A 19,665-nucleotide genomic window follows, 5' to 3' on the forward strand; every position below is an offset into this window, starting at 1 on the left:
GCACAGCAGCAGGATGTGCCTCTCCTTCTGTCTCTGACAGAAGAACACCAACTTGGTGTAACAGCTTCATTCGCTATTACCGGAACAGGCAGTGGAAAGTATTTAATTAGCCTAATGTTTTTAGTTTTAAAGTAATCTATCTATATGATGTATCTTATATTTATATATACATGTATAGCAGCCTTATCTGAACTTGCACCCCATCTCTCTAAGCCGTTGTCATCCTCGCTCACTCAGAAATCTGAAATAATCAAGGCGCAGTAATTAGCCTCACTTGCTGTATTGTAATTGGGGGCAGAAGGAGGTTGCTCAGTCTATATTTTTCCCCTCTTTGGTAATTGCAGACTTTAATGTGCCCTCTGTTTAATTTCTATATATGTACACATATATGGAAGCTGGTTCCCATAGATGCCGCTGTTATTTCAATGCCGTGGCTCATGTGCCTTTCATCAGTCATCAGAAGCTCCAGCGTTTTTGAGAGAGGGGAGAGTTCATTTTGGAAACCCACTGTCTATTCCCTTTTTGGGTTTCAGTGCCGTCAGCCTTCCCACTGCCTCCACCATGAGATCCTTGACACTGTCCAGGTCCGTCCTACTTGGCAAGAGGGAGAGCTACAGAGAAAGGCAGAGTTTATTTCCTGTTCTTGTGAATCATATATCAGTACAATTCCCCTCTGTGCTGTTTGGCAACGGCGGAATGACGGGTGTCATTTATCATACGGACTGAAAGAGGCTGTGGGAAAAGGGATTTGAATTCTTCTGGAAGTGTGTGGACTCTCCTTAGCGGTGAATCATTAAACGGAGGAGTTTTTCAACAGGGATATGAGTAACTCCTTTGCACAGCTACTTTGTTCCCCTGTTTCACTGGCTGGCTCAGTCATTAAAAGTCTCAAAAATAAGATTTACTGGTTTTATATAAATTGTGAAGGGACATGGCATTTAACTTGTAATTGGGGATTTTGTCCTGCTGAATCCATTAAGTCACTCTTCAGTCTTTGGTTTGATGCAGCTTCGTGCTCCCACTTTGCAAGAATTATATTTAAGCTAATTTGAATTTACAAATTTGATTAGCACTGCATTTGTCAGCTTCTTGTTGTCCTGCTAAGTGATGACATTTTCATCTTCACCATACAGTTATTTTCTTCCTCCTTCAGGTTCTGTTGACTGGTATTTAAGATTGTGCTTTATAAACATTTTGTGTTCCTTTGGATTTTTCTCTTCACTTGTCAGGGACGGTTACTATTTCCCACATTTTGAGCTGGGTGATCAAAGAAAACGACTTTTGATAAGGCTGTCACCAGCTCTTCAGCTGCACTGGCAGAAATAAACGTGTCAAGCTTTAACTTATCCTCTGAAAAACATACTCCCAACCCCTGCTGCTCTAATTGAGTGTAACTCCCAGAAACCTGTGAACACACATGCAAAACTGAGCAGATCATAAATCAGGCTTCTATAGACAGCCGCTGCCCCCATCCCTCCCCAAAGGAGCTACTGGTTTCCATAAGCTGCCCAGAAATCAACCTCTCCTTTATGATATTTTTGCACCCACCATTCTTGGGTTTTTTTTTTTTGTTCTGAAAGTTAGTTGAAGTCCTCATCACATGAAAAGTGTCAATAAGGTATTGTATAGGGAAATGGTTCTTGGTGTGTTTCAGCTGTCAGCAACTGTTAGCTGTCTCTCATGTGCAGATCACAAAGTTAAATGTGCTGTCAGCAAGTCCTCAGCTAGAAATAGACGTGTTGAGGTTAGCCTGAGAAGCACCGCCACCCCCTGCTGCCCAGTAGAATGTGGATCCATCAAACAACGTGAACACATATCAAATCTGAGTGTAGAGGTGTAATGAAGTACATTTTCAGGTTTCGAGGTGTTTGTATCTGCTATAAAACAAAACGATTCAAAGCTGCCTTTGGTCTGTCTTTGTGTAGATAAAGATAAACTCCATTGAAAAACACCTCTGATATCGATGCTATTTTGTAATCTTTACCTTTAAAGCTGCAGCTTTATTCAATGCAGAGGTCTGGACTGCCTTCCGCCTTGCGGAGGGTAATATTTTGATGTTTTCTGAACCCAAGCTCTGAGTGCATGACCCCTCCCAGAGGCCCTGAGTCCCGGGCCAATATCTTGACATGTTAGCCTGCCACCGCCTGCTAAAGAAGAGTGTAGATGCCCCTGAGGTAAATGAAAACATTTGGTTCTTGCCAGACCTGTTCACATCTCAGCTGGGCCACATGAGCTGGCAGGTGACGCGTGTACTGAGGAGAATCGGAGACCGCAGCGGTGGCCTACTTCTTTTCTCCCACACAGGCCGTCTAGGCCACAACCCAGAAACACAGATGAATATGTTCTTGGCTCAGAAAACACCCTGGTGAAACTGACAAAGACTGACCCGCATCCAGGTGAAATTCAGGCGCATTCTTAGCCTTTTTATGCTTGGGGATCTCTTTCATTCACCACAGTGGAGCACAGACCAGCACAGCGCTCGTCTGTTTTTGAATCCTTCTTCTGGGTCAGTAGTTCCTCACCGTTGTGTCTCAAGTTGATAAAATCCCCTCGTTAGTGAATTTAGGGGTTTATTTAGTGGCTGTGCATCATCCTCCTTTTTGTTCGGTAATTTTCAGAAATAGACTTGACATTGTGTCACCATCTCATATCAACAACTGCAATTACCACACAATCCACATGCAGGTCCCACGGGGGAGCGTGATTGCAATTAAAAGCATGGGGCAAATGTTAATTAAGTAAACTACTTCAAACTGGAAACAGCGACAGTTTTAAATGTTTTTACTTTTAACCTTGCACTTCTTTTTCACTCCCGTTTATATTCAGAGCCCGGTGCAAATTAGAAATGAGACACAATTTTTTTTTTTTTTAAGTTTCCTTACATTCCAAGCTCTGAAATATTTCTACATTTTTAATTGCAAATTTAAAATGAAATTAATAATTTGCCACCTCTGCGAGGTTGCTCGCACTTCCAATTGAAGCTTTTTCACGACCTACTGCTGTTGGTTCATGTTGAAATGTTGTTCAGTTGACTTGAAGACTGGTGCTGGATAGCACTGCAGTTCACCGGGTTATTAAATCAGAGGGAATAACAGGCCAAGTTCTGGCCATTCTTGTGATTGATGAGCCAAGCTTTATTTGCTGAGGCGGTGTGTTTGTTCCTGTGTAATTGTCTACCAGATGGCTAAGCTAACTGTTCTTAAATGCCTTCAGACCTGCAGGGGTCCTGGGTCTTAACATTTCCCCTGCTAATGACATTATGCCTGCAAACATCTCATAGTTTTTCTTTTTTCCCCCTTAACTTTTCTGATCTCTAATGTGCAGGATCAAAATGACTTTGCGAGGCATTTAGCTCAAATTATTTCCTCTGTACAATTCTGTTTTTAATTTCTTCAAAGTAGATGTTTTCTAATCGCTCTGTTGGTAAACTCCTTTGCGAAAATGAGCCCACTCATCTCGAGAGAGAAGGAGAGGGAGACTGAGTGAGAGAGAAGCAGGCCTCCACTTTACCTGTGAGGAGTCAGATTGGAGGAGAAAATGGATCTAGGTGGCAGTGCGAGTCATCAATCACAGCCCCTCAAGGGGAGCTGCAGCTAAAGCTGCTCTGAAGTGCTATCTGTCAGCTGCTCCGATCCAGCCGGGGGACCAGAAAGGGGCCGTATCGCCACCCATCAGCTCATACCCAGCACACAAGCGCCATGTAAACATGTGCAGGTGTGCCTGTCAGAATAACCCTCGTCCCAGTTCACAAGGTCATGCATATTTTCACAAACGGTCACCGTTAGGACGTATCCTCCTTCTTGGTGATTTTCGAAGAGATGCTGCGCTTCCTCTAATAGATTTTTGATTGTTAACAGTGGTGGGTGGTTTATTGTAATTTAAAAATGAGCGTGCCGCTTTCCTCCGTCCCTCCCATTCCAATCCCGGATAAAGCCACCAAGCGCTTCTCAGCCAATGTCGAGCCGCGTATGTCGATACCTCTCAAGATGGATAGTTGTTCTGCATGCTTATTGATTCGGCACAGGCCAGAGATATAAGTATCATTTGTCATTTCTGGAATTATTTGGAGTCCTAGTTAAAACCCAGAGTGGGGGGAGATGGTCGTGCCTTGGGGGGGTTGGTAGTTGGTGGGGGAGCAGCGAGTTGTCTGGGCTTTGATGAATGACTGCATGGGTTTTTGGTTTTTACTGCGAGCGCCGGGGCCCTTTAGCTGCTATTTGCTTTCACTATGGTCCAAGAAAAACAATGCGATGGGTCCAAGGACTGAGCAGCATCGTCCTGTCATGTAGTGTAACGCAGCGAGCAGGGTGGTCCAGGCAGAAGAGTCAGGAGGAGGCTGGGCCTTGGACAGTGCATGCTGCTTTTCCAAAAGACCCAGTAGGTTATAAGCCTTCCTGCTGCTCTCTAGTCCCAGCTGCCGGCCTTGAAACACATGCAATGAATTTGAATATTTACTATTCAGAATTTACAGTGTAATGACAAACAGATCTCAGTCTTTAAAAAAACATACAATGGGGACGAGGAGGGATGTTATGTGGTAACAGTAGCCCCAGCTTATCCCCTGCGACTTTGATTATGTCCCATTTTAGGCAGCAGGCCAGCAGCAGAGCTGGCTTCATTACTGTATGGATCATCTTTTAAGACCGTTTAAGATCAGAGAGAGCTATCGGCCATTAATGACACAGACTCCAAGAAGTTCATTATGCTCAATCCATTTGATTCATTCAGCCGAACAGTCAGTTTTCAGAAAAGTGGAGATTTATTTTCTTCTTTTGTAAATGTAATGAAATTGTTTCATTTCCATTTCGGAGCGCAACTTGAAAGTTGAGTCAGACTGTTTTGGAGTTTGGTGGAGGAAAAAGTGTTTAACAGAGGAACATGTTTAACAGCAACAAAAGAGGAGAGAAGAGAAACCCCCGACACGTGAATGACAAGTAATTATTTCTCTTGTCCATCAAACTGTGTTTTGATGCAGGGATGCGATCAAACATGATATGAACAATCTCAAGCCTTCAAATGAAAATGATTCTCAAATCGTGCGAAGCCGGAGCGCGAGCTTTTGTGTTGAGCCGCTGCATGAATCATTCATAAATGTGCGCATATACATGAACACGCGCACTCGAGCGCACTGGGCAGGGCACCCTTTTCTGCTGGACCAATATTATTGCCACAGCTTTTCAATGTTAGATGACCATTGTGTATTCATTTCCATTTTGGCTTGCCAAAATGTCTTCTCACAGCAGGACGGGGATAGAGAGGGAGAGAGTGACAGCTTTGTGTGTCTTTCAGTGTTTGCTGCTGAATATCCCTATATGCACTGGGCTGACCGGCTGCCCCCTGATCTGGGGACAGCGGACTAGGCCAGCCGCGCTGTCTCTTCTCACACTGCCTCAGAAACACTCGTGATTATTAGCAGCTTTACAATGCGCTAACCTAAACTGGGTTATAATAAGCCTGAATAATTAACGACGATCGCGGCGTTATGGTGTAGTTGTAAGTATTAATTTGTAGCAGGCACATGCTCGCTACAGTATGTCACGAAAGAGGGTATTTGCATTAGTGGGGCAGTCTTCTCCATTTTGTTTGCCAGAGCAGCGAGAGGACAGACAACAGGGGCCCGGCTTAATCCCTTTGGAGAACTAGTGCATGAATTGATATATCCTCCTCTCTCTCCGTCTCTCGCTCTCTCTCTGCCCCCCTCGCTAATGTCTTTCCTAGAACTTGAACAAACAGCCAGTGCGTGTAGAACACATAAGACAGATGTTTAGGATTACTTTCACCTCATTGCTCTATTGTGTGCACTTTAAGGGAGCTCAGCTGATGTGGAATGCCACTCATTCAGGCTCTCTGCTCTTACAGGGCTCCTCCTGCTTATCAAAGTGCCATCTGCACTCAAGACAGAGCTACACAATGTTTAAGAGTGGGATGCTGGGAAGATGGATTCAGTGTTTTTGGGTAATAAGACTTTTATACGCTAAAACCGACACAGTAGCAGTGTATGCAATTATTGGTGGTTAGCTTTTGTCCATTTTTGTCTTTTAAGAAACACGGCTGTTTGGTGGGGGCGCCGGATAAGAACCCTCTTTCTCCCCCACATCCCCCTCATCTCAGTGTGTGTTTACAGATGTAGAAACAAATGGGCCAGACACATATTGATATTTGTTGAGGGGTGACATTATCTTTTAGCAGAGCACTTATCTAATCTGGCTGCTGTGGGAAGCTGGAGGAAGTGGCTATGGGACGGGGGCCGGGGATGCTGCATCTTTAATTACCATTGATATCGCAATAGAGAAAAGAGGGGTAGAGGAGCATAGCCGGGGGGAGGCTGGGTGAGGGGGAGCTGAGAGAGGGAGAAGACCCGTGTTCACTTTTTAATTAAGGCTCCGTAGTGTAACTCGTCAATGTACATTATTGGAAGAATGAACGTCAATGCCATTGCTTTTTCTCCCCCTCCTTTATCTCTGTCAATGATTCAAAGACATGATTTATGGTTTGTCTCCGTCTTTCAGGATCATCCATCAAGCGCTGGCTCTGCCGCAGCGCCACCCGTTGTAAATCATTCTGAAAGCCTGTCACTCATTTCCATTAACCGTTCCTCTGTCGCTCTGGTCTCCGCCTCCCTCAACCTCCTTTTTTTTCTCCCCCTTTTCCCACTCCTTTCTCCTCCCCCCTCGGTGCACAACCTACAGCCACGCAGGGTATCAGTTCCGTGCCGCTGCTTCGTCCGCCTACCTTCTTTTCAATAAATTAACCACTTTCTCCCATGCAATGAATAAAAAGGCTCTGCACTCGTCTTGCAGTCGGCACCTACTCCTCCTCCATTATAGCCGAACACCTTAGAAATGTCATGCCGCTGACTCGTAGGCTAAATGAGGATATAGCGCAGAGAAAATATTTTTGTTGCACCGACTTTTCCAGTGGCAATATTTGAACAGCTTTGATATGTTTGGAGTGTTTTATCAATGAACGTATTTCGCGCACGTATAGGGCGCTGCGCCTGGCTTTATTATGTTTCCTTCATTGTGGATGAATTTGCCATTTATGCTTTCATTCGGAAAAGTCTAACAGTTAATGGAAACAATATTATGTCTGTAATTATTTCGTGCAGTAAAAGCACCCTTAGTCCAGCTATTAAAATGCTGTTGGTTTTCTGTAAATTCTACCAGTAGCTTAATTCAGACACTCTCACAATGACTGTAGTCTTTAACCAGTTTTTATAGAAACAGGTCTTATGAACAGAAATAATTGGCTCAATGGAGTGACTGTCAATCTCTTACAATGGTTGATGTGCCTGCTCTGGGGAGCCCAATTCACTGGCTTCTTTTTTCATTCTAATCAACATCTAGATATCAACACAGCAGAATACCCACAAACAGCAGAAAGCCTGTTTTGAGGGGAAACTTTCAACTATTGGGTGCCAACACATTTCACTATTTGGGCAGCCATTGTTCTCCGAATGGGCTGTCAAAGTGACAATGCGCACCAGGCAAATCCAGAAGTTTGCACTTTTCAGAAAACAGCGGGCCCTAATCATTTTGTGGAGGACACTTGACAACAAATTTGCCATTAAAATGAATCTGAATAGGAGGGAGCGGGCTGTTTTGAAGCATTTCTGCCTCTCTTACTGCTGCTTGTCTTGTCCCACGGAGCTCCAGGTTTGGCTGCCTTGCTTCTCTCCCTTTATGCTTGCCATGAAGCAGCCTTTGGTCCCACTAGAAACTGACAGTACCATGCTTCAGCTGCAAATTCACTCTGTAGCCTCATTGTATTTAATGAAGGGAAAAAGTGGCAATCTACTATTAATGAACTTGGAATGTAAAAAAATGCCTCCCTTTGCTGAAAATGGCATAAAACTGCTTGTACAAGAAAAGCTTTGGCTGGAGCCCATCCAGAATCTAATGAAAGATCTATACAGGGACAGAGCGGGCGGGAGGAGTTAGTGAAATGCAGATTGTTTTAATAGAATACACACAGTCTCTTCCAGCTGCACTATCAGATTCATCAAGGCCTGACCTTGATGGAGGGCTGTTGCTGTTTGGGAGGGCCAGTGTTTAGGGTTCATGCAAAGTTTATGATGCGGGGACTGTATGCGCTGTATATGCATCTACTGCTCTCGAGGGAAAACTAAATGGAACAGCGTCCAAAAAGACTTGCCACTGGTTTTTGATGCTCTAGTATTATATTATGAAATAACACGATCACAAGGAAATAAAAGTTCAATTCAATAATAAGGATAATTGCATCCGGGATGTCGCCACTCAGATGCAAAATAACAAAATGCTCCTAAAACATCAGAAAATGATTGAATTGGAATTGAAACCCTCTTTATTTAGTCAGGCTAGTGAGCATGAAAAACAAACAGCACGTTAGGTGACTGCAGGCCATCATACCTTTCACTCAGTATCTCATAAAACTCGGAACAAAGGCCTTATGTGTTCAAGGCAGTGGTCCTTTAAACGATGGCCCACTTTCCTCCCCGCTGCCACGCAAACATTCCTGACTGACATTCAATCAGGGAAATTTGAACCGAAGCAAGATGGTCTTTTATTAGTACCGCCCTGTTTGCTCGACTGGTCAGCTCCAATATGCGAAGCGGTTTGAGTGGCGTACTGTAAGATGATGGGTTCACTCTCTGATAAGGGTGAATGAGGGGTAAACTGCTATTCTGCAGAAAGGAACCATCAGACCTCATCATGTTGCTCCTGGAGAGCCGTGTCACGGGCTCTTCAGAAACCAAGTGACAGAGCGGCGCGAGGCTGCTCCCCTCCCGCTAGTGGAAAACACACTGGAGCTGAAGCAGCCCCGCTTCTGCTCCACCAACTGGAACTTTATCAGTTAGGGCAGAAAAGATCATCCATAATCTGGCAAATATACGCAGAGGCTTTTAAGCCTCTTCAGTTGTAAGCTTATACATGTTCTTGAATTTTTTATATATACCTGTTAGCGAGAGACTGCGGATTCTGGTTGTGCTGCTAGATACACAAAATACCTCATTACGGTTTATTCAGCAGCCAGTAATTTAAAGCATTAACTCGCTTTTTTTCCAGCTCTTCTTAATTACAGCTAGCCAAGTAAATGTTATGGATTTTTAAAAATCTGCCCCCTCGTTTTAATGAAATTCAGTCGTTTTAGTGGAGGAAGAACCGTTCACATAATTTACTTAAGAAAATGTATCGATGCTGTGCTACAAAATACGACATATGTGAAAAATAGAAAGGTCAGCATTAGAGATTTATATGTTTTTGGATTATTCTTAAATGCATTTAGATACACAGTATGAGTACAGCTCATACTGAACCAGAGACCAGTGGAAAGCTGTGTTAAACAGATTCGGATCAATGCTTATTAGCAGTGCATTAGAACTGGTAATATTGAAGAGACTGAAAACTATTTCCAAAATTCAGGCTGCCTGACACATTCAAAATTCCAGTTGTTATCATATGCGCATACAGCACCTGGCTTTGTGCCGTCAGTGTTTAAAAAATCCTATGAGACAGGAAGGAAACATTATATGTATAATTGTCTCCTCTGGTGCTGACAGGGGACCCTTTGGTGAGACGCAACACCAGGCAGCATCATATAATGTGGCGGCTGTGGCACGTTCAAAGCGATGACTTGGGTGCTGGAGTGCAGATTGCAATGCTCTCCCACCGCTCACTTCCAATTAGGCAGCCGGCCGACTGATGCATCTCAGAGCAGAAGCTTCTAGTAGGCATCAAAAGGAGCAGTGACTTCATGTTGAGAAGGGGCTCCTGGAGTTAGACATTGCAATCTGATGTGGCTCAGTAAATACCATGATTAGCATCCATGCAACATGCAGGAACAGACTTTTACTAACTCCCACATTTGTGTCATTACATAAAAATGTCCCATAACTCAAACTAAACATGCTCGAAAGCTGTGCGACTTGTGCGCGTGAGTGTGTGTGTGTTTATTAGCGATTGTGCATTCCAAAGTTCTCTGTGTTTTTAGTTAACAGAATGTTGGTTGTGAAAACATTTTTGATTAATTGCCATAATTATTGTGATCATTTTTGCCCAAATGAACAGCCAGATGGCAGGATATGGTGTCATATTTGCGATCCTATCATATTAATCTGGCTCCGGGTCCATCTGAGCACATTGTGCCATTTGTTGTGTTCACAATCTGTCCTCAAGTTGTCCGTGTCTTTTTTGAGCTTCCAGTTTTTATTTGATTATATTAGACTATTAAATATTAAAGTTGAGGGTGGATGAAAGCAAGGCATTTATCTGCATGAATAGCTTGTGTTTAGTCAAGTACGTAATGCGCTTTAAGTTACATCTCCTTCATGCATACAAAAATTAACAACAGTGTTTCTGTCTCATGGATTTCTAGACAAAGCCTGAGAAAGATCCAGCAAAACTACTTTGCAGGGACTCGTGGCTGCTTTTAAAGCCACTTCACATTATCTAGTCTTTTATATATTTTTTTGCAGTATTCTTAATAACTGTTTGCAGCGAAATACAACACGATAAAGACTCAGTCTGTCTGCAGAGTTTCCAAGTCTGTTAACTGCATCGTTGGAATCATTTAACACAAAAGTGCTCAAACTAAATAATAGGTCAGACAGGATCTAATGACACATTCTGATTTAAAAGCAACTCAAAAACTGTTTCATTCTGTGATATCAATTAACCTCCAGACAAATTTTGTCAAAGGGAGCAGGCTGCGTGTGATTGTTCTCTCTTTACTCTGCAGTGTCCTTGGGCTCGGGGAGACTGTTTCCTGACAGGGAACAATGAAGAGAGAGGTGTTTACAGATCTTTACAGATGGCTTCGGGGCTCAGAATTAGGTCTTCGCCGTTTCTCATGTGATTCAGTTCAGAATTAACTTCAGATGTGTCATCAGGACTATCATCAGGATGTCTGACAATGTATCTGTTTGATCTTGACGTGCACTTCTCACCGAGTTTGTCAGATATCACTGTCAAATATTAAACCTTGTGGCATGTGCGCGTCTCATTCTAATGATAGCTCACTGAAGAAATCGCATCGTGGTGACTTTTATAAACACATCATGCTGTTTCCAACATTGACAAAGAGGAAAAAACTTCACAACTTTGTTTGCAATTATGTTTTGTACAGCAAGTACTTTCTGAGTGACATTTCCCACCTATTTATAACAACAGATGAGCAGACGGTGATTAAGTGCTGCGCCACGTAAAGCTACAGTTAACTGGGTACATTGCTTAGATGTGAGTGAAAGCACAAAGTGGAAACAGATACATAGTACTACGTTTACAGACGACCCGGAGAGAAGCTTCAGTCCTGACCTGCGTTGTTACTGTGTGCTCTGCCGATCCAGCAGGCCTCTCTCTATCTCCTTCTCTCTCTTCCCTTTTTTTTTCTCTTCACGTGGCATAAATCCGGGAGATGAAAATGTCATGGAGCAGGTTCATTTTGCAAAGAGGTTTTGATTGCCATGCGCGTGTAATTGATTGTTCCAAGGACAGGGGGAAATCTAGAAATGTCATAACAGTCCTGCTTAGGTTGGTCCCACCGCTATGCAATCAATGAGAAGTAAAAAGAGATATTGATTTGCGAGCAGCAAAAACTGTAGCTTGAGACAACCGGGGAGCACTGGGGAAAGTGGCGCAGACGTGCAGACCTGTCACTGGCACCTATGAATTACCCAATCTTCTCTGAAGATAGTGTTACCTCGGATACTCACAAAGTCCTGCGATGGGTATTGCAGCTGTCCATTAGCTAAGCTCCTCGGGCTGCTAACTCTCTGTGGCTTGTCAGATTAATGAAGGAAATGTTGACCTTCCAAGGGATAAATGTTGATGTTCTCACCATTACAAAAGTTTCTCCTGGCATGTTAATATCGGAAACAGAATGCCCTTTTACAGCTGTCACATACATTTCTACAATGACTGACGCATTTTGAATAGACTCACTTCCTCTGGGAGAGGGGATTTCGCTCGATGAAGATACTAATGCTGAAAAGTTGAGTTGTAAATATAATCTCATGTACGCTTTTAACACCGGCCCTGTTGGACAGCATGCCACCATGAAGGTAGCAGTAAATATAATCTATTATTTTCTGTGCAGTTAGCTGTTTTTCTCTGGATGTATGGGGAAAAAGCTTTTGGCTCAGAAACAGGCTGCCGCTTCTGTAAATCCCAGCCTCGCTATGCCAAGAGTCTGTTCTAACGGATAAAGGTTATAAACACTTCAACCGTCTGATTTATGATGGACACCTCAGGTTTTTTGACCTTTGCATATCTCTGTCTGAAGATATAAATTTGTAGTGACACAGATTGGAGGCTTTACAGCAGTTTATGACATGCTAAATCTCAAGCAAGGCATGCCAGCCTCTTGTTTTCTAAGGCTAGCTGGGCTACGAGTTGCCTCGTTCGGACTCCGAGACAACATTTTCAAAGCCAGCATTTCTTATTCTTTCTGATTTATGAAAAAACAAGAACTGTGCCCAAGAACTAGAAATAGCTGTTCACTATTGTTTTACAAGATGATACACAACTTAGTGCTTATGCTTTGAACAGTGCTGCTTTATGAAGCGTATCACTTGACAAACATGTCACAATACAATGATCACTCTTGTAGGTGTTTGGTTGTTTTCACATTGTCCTTGAGTGTGCTCTTGGATTAAAGAGTAATGCAGCTTGGCATGGCAGCAGTTCTGTGGTAGATCAAGAGCTGGCAAAGCACAGTTACAAATGGTGTGAGAAGCGGAGTTAGACATGTGGGTATCTTGGAATGATCCCCTCTAGAAGGTTAATTGGTGCCTCAGGATGTCTGCTACTGGGGGCATCTGATAGAAAGGCATACAACAGCAGGAAGGGCAGCTGTTAATCTCTGTCAATTTCATCCTCAAATACTAAGATGAGGACAAACATTCACATTAAAGTCGGTATAGCTTTGTCGTATTTCCAGGAACCCAGTGTTTATCCCTTCTTTGTCAAATGCACAATTATTTTACTAAGAGGGCAGTAAATTTCTAGGCACAGGAGATGTGCAGAAAATGGCCTGCACTGTAAATTATGGTCTGATCAAGGAGTGAACAATTTTCCTTTAACCACCACCAGACTGGAAAATACTGTTCTCCCCACTTTGGTGAACATTCTTGCTATACTTTCAGCTTTAGTGATGACTTTGAAGAGAGATGACATCAACTGGCTGCTTGTCAAAGCCATTGGTGTTCTCCTTCACTGTGAATACTATATATAAGACTATAAATAAAACATACCTCTGTGCTCTTGACAACTCTCTCCCTTAGCATCAAGGGTGTTTCGGAGGCCATCACAGACCTCGGCTGGCCAATCAAAACATTTCTCTTGCGGTAGATCAAGGTCACAGCACATAGGGGCTCTTGAGTCTATGTGTGTGTGTGTGTGTGTACAGGCTCTTGTTCGCCAGGCCCTGTGCTCGATGTTTGTTTTGAAAGTCCGAATCCCATCTCCATCTCCATCCATTAGCTAGCAAGCAGTTCATCTCCCGGGTTTCTCTTGAGGCACTTGTGAAATATTGATAATAAAAAAGTCGTACTTTCAGAAGGCAGAGAAGACGAAGACATTCTATGGGCTGCCCAGTGTGGGACTTCTGAGTGCTCGGCTTCAGTCATCCCCTCATGGAGTGCCCCTTTATTCAGAACAGAAATATTAACCACATGAAATGCATAAGTGCCTGGACAGGGCTGTTATGTCCTATTCATATTTAACTCGGAGCACATCTGCCGCGTCTCTCCCAAAATGCACATTTTCCAGCACGACTACGAGGCGGAAAATATCTCAGATGTGTGACAACTCTGACAAACTGCATTTACTGCAGGATGTCTTCAACAGATATGCAAACTTTGTTTGCGATATTGTTGGCGTGGGTTGCCGGGTAGTTAGATTTAAAATAATCAGAAACAGTTATTGTCAGAAAGGTTGTAATAATCTTCTGTAGCCGTCTTCATATGCCACGCAGACCCTGCAGCCACGGCTCTGTGCTGAGTCAGAGTTTCCACTAATTGGATGATGGGAAATGTGTCAATTAGAAATACTGTTGTTTAATTATCTGTTAATTGAAGCAATAATGTTTGTGCTCTATGAGTTGAGAGAATGAACAGGTGAATAATGAAAGAAGTAATTGCTGTTTATGAGACTGTCAGGGAAAATATAATGACTTGACAGATTGCCAGTAATCTTTTGAAATTTTGTATAATTGTCTGGTTTTAGCACTGATAATTGAATCACTTTTTCCACCAGCGTGATCAACATTTGCATCGGGACCAGTGTCCGTATTTACAATATACTTTTATTTTTGCTATCAACAAAATCAGTTGCCCGATGTCAAATTACAGAATGCTGAAAGAATATTCCGAATAGTCTCATTTTTCTCAGCTATGGCTTTTAATTTATTTCTAAATCACTGAGGGATGTTATAATATCTCAGTTTATGTTAAGCCATTCCTCACAAGTGGCTTCAGGGAGTCTAAGATGTTATCCAGAACAGCAGGCTTACATTTTCATTGCAGTTTTGAGGCATCTATAATCACCGTGGAATAGGTCATTTGCAATAACACTCAACAAGCCCCAGAAGAATCAATTTCCTTTTGTCACTCAGTGGCCAATGATTGTTGTAAACATCTCAACTTGAGGCCAGGGAAAGCTTGGACACAGCGCTAAGTCAATGGCCTGTCGTGAATCAAATGGTGCTGTTACACCAGCAGCAGTCTGTTAGCAGAAACATTATGTCCACCTATACTCAGCCGCCTCCCAAGGCACAAGGCAATCGCCATTATGCTTTCTGGAATGACTTTTGCTTTCACTGTATAGATTGTTTAGAAATTACAAATTAACGAAACTGTTGTTTCACAGTGTGTTTTTAATGTTATATCTCTCTTGCTTTTTTAGTGTACGTGCCCGATGAAGATGCCGCTCTTCAGGATTCCATCGCTGAAGAAGACGGAGATAACGACACTCAGACTGAAGAGGAATGCTCGGAGAAGACCAGCCCCAAAGTGTCTGAGGACAGAGAGCTCGACAACAAGAGCACTAACACTTACAGCAACCAGAACTCTCCCATTAGTGTCCTTTCCAATCAAGAGGCAGAGTTGGAATCGCGCCTTAGCGACAGCAGTGACAGGCTCTCAGACTTCAAAACCTCATCGCCACCTGAGAGCCAGCGAGACGAAGAAAGCAGCACCTCCAAGCATAAAGAAGAGACGGGCAGCAGCTTAGAGAAAATGAGGGCGGCCTATGCAAACTTTCTCGCGGATTCTTATTGGACGGGGATAGGAATGGACTTGAAAATTGGCAAAAACACCAGCAAAGCCAACTGTGACAGCACCAATGGAAGCACCAAGAGTGAGTTCGACTGGCACCAGGACGCGCTCTCTAAGACCTTGCAGCAGACACTCTCCCCAAAGCCTGCAACCAAACCCAACCTCTTTAGCTCTGTGCACCTCTACAGGCAAACCACCAAACCTTGTGGCTCGGTGTTCACGGGAGCCAGCCGATTTCGCTGCAAGGACTGCAGCGCTGCTTATGACACTCTGGTTGAGCTGACAGTTCACATGAACAAGAGCGGGCACTACCAAGACAACAACCACAGCAAACAGAGTAATTCCTCTGCCTCGTCCTCCAAATCTAGGAAACGAAATTTGCAAGACATGGAAGGGAAGGAGGATGCGCAGAAAGTTTTGAAGTGCATGTTTTGTGGCCATTCTTTTGACTCGCTCCAGGATTTGAGCGTCCATATGATTAAAACTAAGCATTACCAAAAAGTGCCTTTAAAAGAGCCGATCCCAGTAATCACACCCAAATTACTGCCACCAGCAAAGAAACGGGCTTTCGAAACGAGGCCCTGCTCCCCTGACTCCACGACTGGTGTGTCTGGCTACACTGAGGCACAACGAGCTGCCAGCATTGCAAACGCCAACAACAATCGATATGGATATCAGAATGGAGCGAGTTACACCTGGCAGTTTGAGACGTGCAAATCTCAGATTCTGAAATGCATGGAGTGTGGAAGCTCCCATGACACCCTTCAGCAACTGACCACACATATGATGGTTACTGGACACTTCATCAAAGTTACAAACTCAGCTTCTAAAAAGGGCAAACAGTTAGCCCTTGACCCCTTGGCCATAGAGAAGATCCAGGGTTTGGCTGAGCCTGCTGTCAGTGACACTGAAGGAGAAAAAGCGTCTCCAAAAAATCCTTCCCCAGGGAACTGTGAGAAGGATAGCCAGGGGGAAGGTACTTCAGACAAAATGGAAGAAAGTGATACTAAAGATGACAAGCAAGAGAGTGAGGATCAAAAGGCCAGCAATGGGACTTTTAAGTACCCTTATCTACGTGAGGAGGATCTTGAACAGGACTCAGGTGGAGGAGGGGACATTCTTAAATCTTTAGCCAACACAGTGGCCTCTGCCATAAATAAAGCTCAAACAGGGACACCGAGCTGGAGTGCCTACCCAAGCATTCATGCTGCCTATCAGCTCTCTGGCATCATCAAAAGCGCCCCTCTCTCAGCATCTCCACCTACTCAGCTAAAGCAGACGTTCAACCACAAGCTGAGACCGATTGCCCCAAAGGGGAAGTTATACCACAGTGCTGTGGGAGTTGAGGCTCCCCAGGGACAGCATCAAACTGTGGACATCAAAAAAGAAAAGGTTGGCATTAGCGATGGTAAAGAAAGTCAGAATATTAAGTTTGATCTGGTGGAGAATGATGACAGCGATTGTCAGGACGATTCCTCTTCCTCTTCAAAGCTTGATACAGACTGTGTGAATGAAGGGAGTGAAGCGATCAAAGGAAAGTTGAGCCCAGATTTCTCCGACAGAGGCAAGACACCGAGCCCCACTGCCAGCAATGGACGCAGCACTACTTCAGAGCCTCTCAGTGACACTCCGGATATACTTGGCATAAACCCTCTTAGTGCACTGCAGTCAGTTCTGAACAATCATCTGGGGAAAGCAAATAAGCCCAATAACTCAAGAATAGATAAACTATCGGCTCACACACAGTCTATGTTTGCAGACATTAATCGTAGCAGCGAGAAGTCGGCTTTAATGCTCAGAAATCCTGTAAGAAATAAGCCTGATAACCCCTTTCTCTTTGTTAACGATGACCAGCCAATAGATCTGACGAAATCTAAACACAACAAGGCGAGCTCCCTGCTAATGCAGCCCTCCGCACCGATGCCACAGAAATATGCTCTGTCTGATATCGCCGATATGGTTAAAGTGCTTCCAAAAGCCACCACTCCAAAACCATCAATACCATCAAGGATTCCATCTATGAAACTGGAATCGGATGTCAGGCGCTTCGAAGATGTCTCAGCGGAGGTGTACTCCGTCCACAAGCGTAAAGGTAGACAGTCAAACTGGAATCCGCGCCATCTTCTCATCCTGCAAGCTCAGTTTGCCTCCAGCCTCTTCCAGACCTCTGAAGGAAAGTATTTGCTCTCGGACCTCGGCCCTCAGGAGCGGATGCACATCTCCAAATTCACTGGCCTGTCCATGACTACCATAAGCCATTGGTTAGCAAATGTAAAGTACCAGCTGCGGAAAACGGGAGGGACCAAATTCCTGAAGAACATGGACACGGGCCACCCAGTCTTCTACTGCAATGACTGCGCTTCCCAGTTTAGGTCACCCACCACATTCATTTCCCATCTGGAATCCCATCTCGGGTTCCAAATCAAAGACATGTGCAAAATGCCGGTAGAGCATCAGACGAAGGTAGAGGAGCCAGAACTGTCGAAGGCCCTCAGCGTCAGAGCCACAGAGGCTCTAGTCGCGGAGGAGGACATTGACTCAAAATTCAAATGCAAGCTCTGCTGTCGGACATTTGCAAGTAATCATGCAGTCAAACTCCATTTGAGTAAAACTCACAGCAAATCCCCTGACAACCATTCACAATATGTGGAAATGGACAAGGAGTAGTTTTTCATATTACCATCACCTTTTTTTTTCCTTTTTCTTGCCTTTTTATTTCAATACACGGGTCAGATATTTCAACCATTTTTCAATTATCATTGTGTAGTGTGCATTGTAACGACTTAAAAAAAAATTAATGGATTACAGCAAAGACACACTGGTTAGAATTTGTGTAAGGAAACACTAAGAGATACTTTTGCACCCTGCTCAAATGCATCACCAGTAATGAAATGTATTACTGCTTGAAGAAACATTATTGCTGATGTTTGCATGCAATAGCCCTGGCTATGACTACTATTTATTTGTATGATATGTCAAGTTTCAATTGTATTTCAAAGACAAAATAATGACTAACTGTACTTTACAACCTCTGTGATACAGTGCAGCCGCACAGACGTGCAGTTGTTGAAGCAGGTAGCCTGATAACGCGATCACACTCATGCAGACCTGTACAGTGTATTGCTATGTAAAGATGTTTCGTGTTGCAACGATAGACGAGGGGGGGAAAGCACTTTAATAAAAATTTAATCACCAGTTTAGACTCGGATCCTGTACATGACTCAAAAATAAATTAGACAGTTTCAAAATAAGGCTCTTTCACATGTAAATATATTTTAGAAGGAAAAAAAAAACCGTGTTTCATGCAACAAGGATAACAAAAAGGCAGATGATACCTGTGATACCTGCACCTTTTTTTACTTATTCAAATAAAGAGTTAACATTTGATTGCCTTGTATTTTTTGGCTCCCTTAATTTGATTATTTTCCTACTTTTACACATAATAATCAGCTGATATGATTCACAATAATAATATAATTCACACAATAAAGCCTTTCCGGTTATTCATACTGTATCAGCTGAATGTGTGGACCTGTAAAATACTGTGAAACATTCATTGAAATCTTCGCAGGCCACACAGAACCTATACACGACAAAGAACAACATCACAACACTATAGAGCACGCCACACTCATTTGTTACCTTATGACTTTTAGATACACTTCAAAGATCTTGTTGTCAGACTTTATTGCTTTCCTGTGAATGCTGCCGCAAGATGGTATCATAACAATTAAACATATTTCCTCCAGCTCTATTATTTCAAGGCTATTAAAAATAATTGCCTCCTAAATTCATAAACATTTTATGCAATTCATCTTTTTTTTTCAAGCAATCAAGTCCTCAATTACCTCCACCCATCAAATCTCTATTTTATAACAGGCAACTGACATTTGATGGTAAATGGGAAAAAGCACATGGGCACTGTGGTGATTTGAATGCTGTGACACCAACTTGCCCCCTATTGTTGGAAATGAGCAGGCAATCACGTTGTTCATCAGATGACTCCTAATGCAGTTAAAGTATTCAGCTATAATTTCTCCCTGCATTTATAATTACTGTCAAAGACCACACACCTCAGTGAGCAGATTAAAGCTATAAATTATTTAGTGCCTTTCTTCGCCGATGGATCTCTGATTTGTCTGTGGGGCCATTATGTTTTAAAGGAGCAACTTACTTCTTTTTTTTTTTTTTTTGAAGCAAGCATTGTCCTTAAGCTGCAGCAGAATGCTCTGCAGAGAAACAATGAGAATACTATTGGGGTTTTTTTTGTTCATTAAAGCGAGGCTGTGCATTTTGCAGCACATACTTTTTCCATTTTTATCTCAAATGCACGTTGATTTGCCGTAATTCTATCCACAGCAGTTATTCAGAGCATATTTAGTCTACAAGTGCATTTTGAAGAATCAGCACAA

General features: G+C 43.1%; 1 protein-coding gene across 2 annotated transcripts in view; it reads left to right on the forward strand.

Moving 5' to 3' along the window:
- The window catches only part of tshz2 (teashirt zinc finger homeobox 2), a 41,870-nt gene extending 23,232 nt beyond the window's left edge, over positions 1-18,638 (forward strand). For both annotated transcript variants that reach the window (XM_080294418.1, XM_026155115.2), the window contains exon 3: positions 14,883-18,638. In XM_080294418.1, the coding sequence (XP_080150544.1) occupies positions 15,215-17,920 (2,706 nt within the window). In that variant the 5' untranslated portion in view covers positions 14,883-15,214 and the 3' untranslated portion in view covers positions 17,921-18,638. The remainder of the gene's footprint in view (positions 1-14,882) is intronic.
- Positions 18,639-19,665: the final 1,027 nt, after the last annotated feature.

The sequence above is a fragment of the Astatotilapia calliptera genome, chromosome 20 (assembly GCF_964374335.1).
Source record: "Astatotilapia calliptera chromosome 20, fAstCal68.1, whole genome shotgun sequence".
Classification (NCBI taxonomy): Eukaryota; Metazoa; Chordata; class Actinopteri; order Cichliformes; family Cichlidae; genus Astatotilapia; species Astatotilapia calliptera.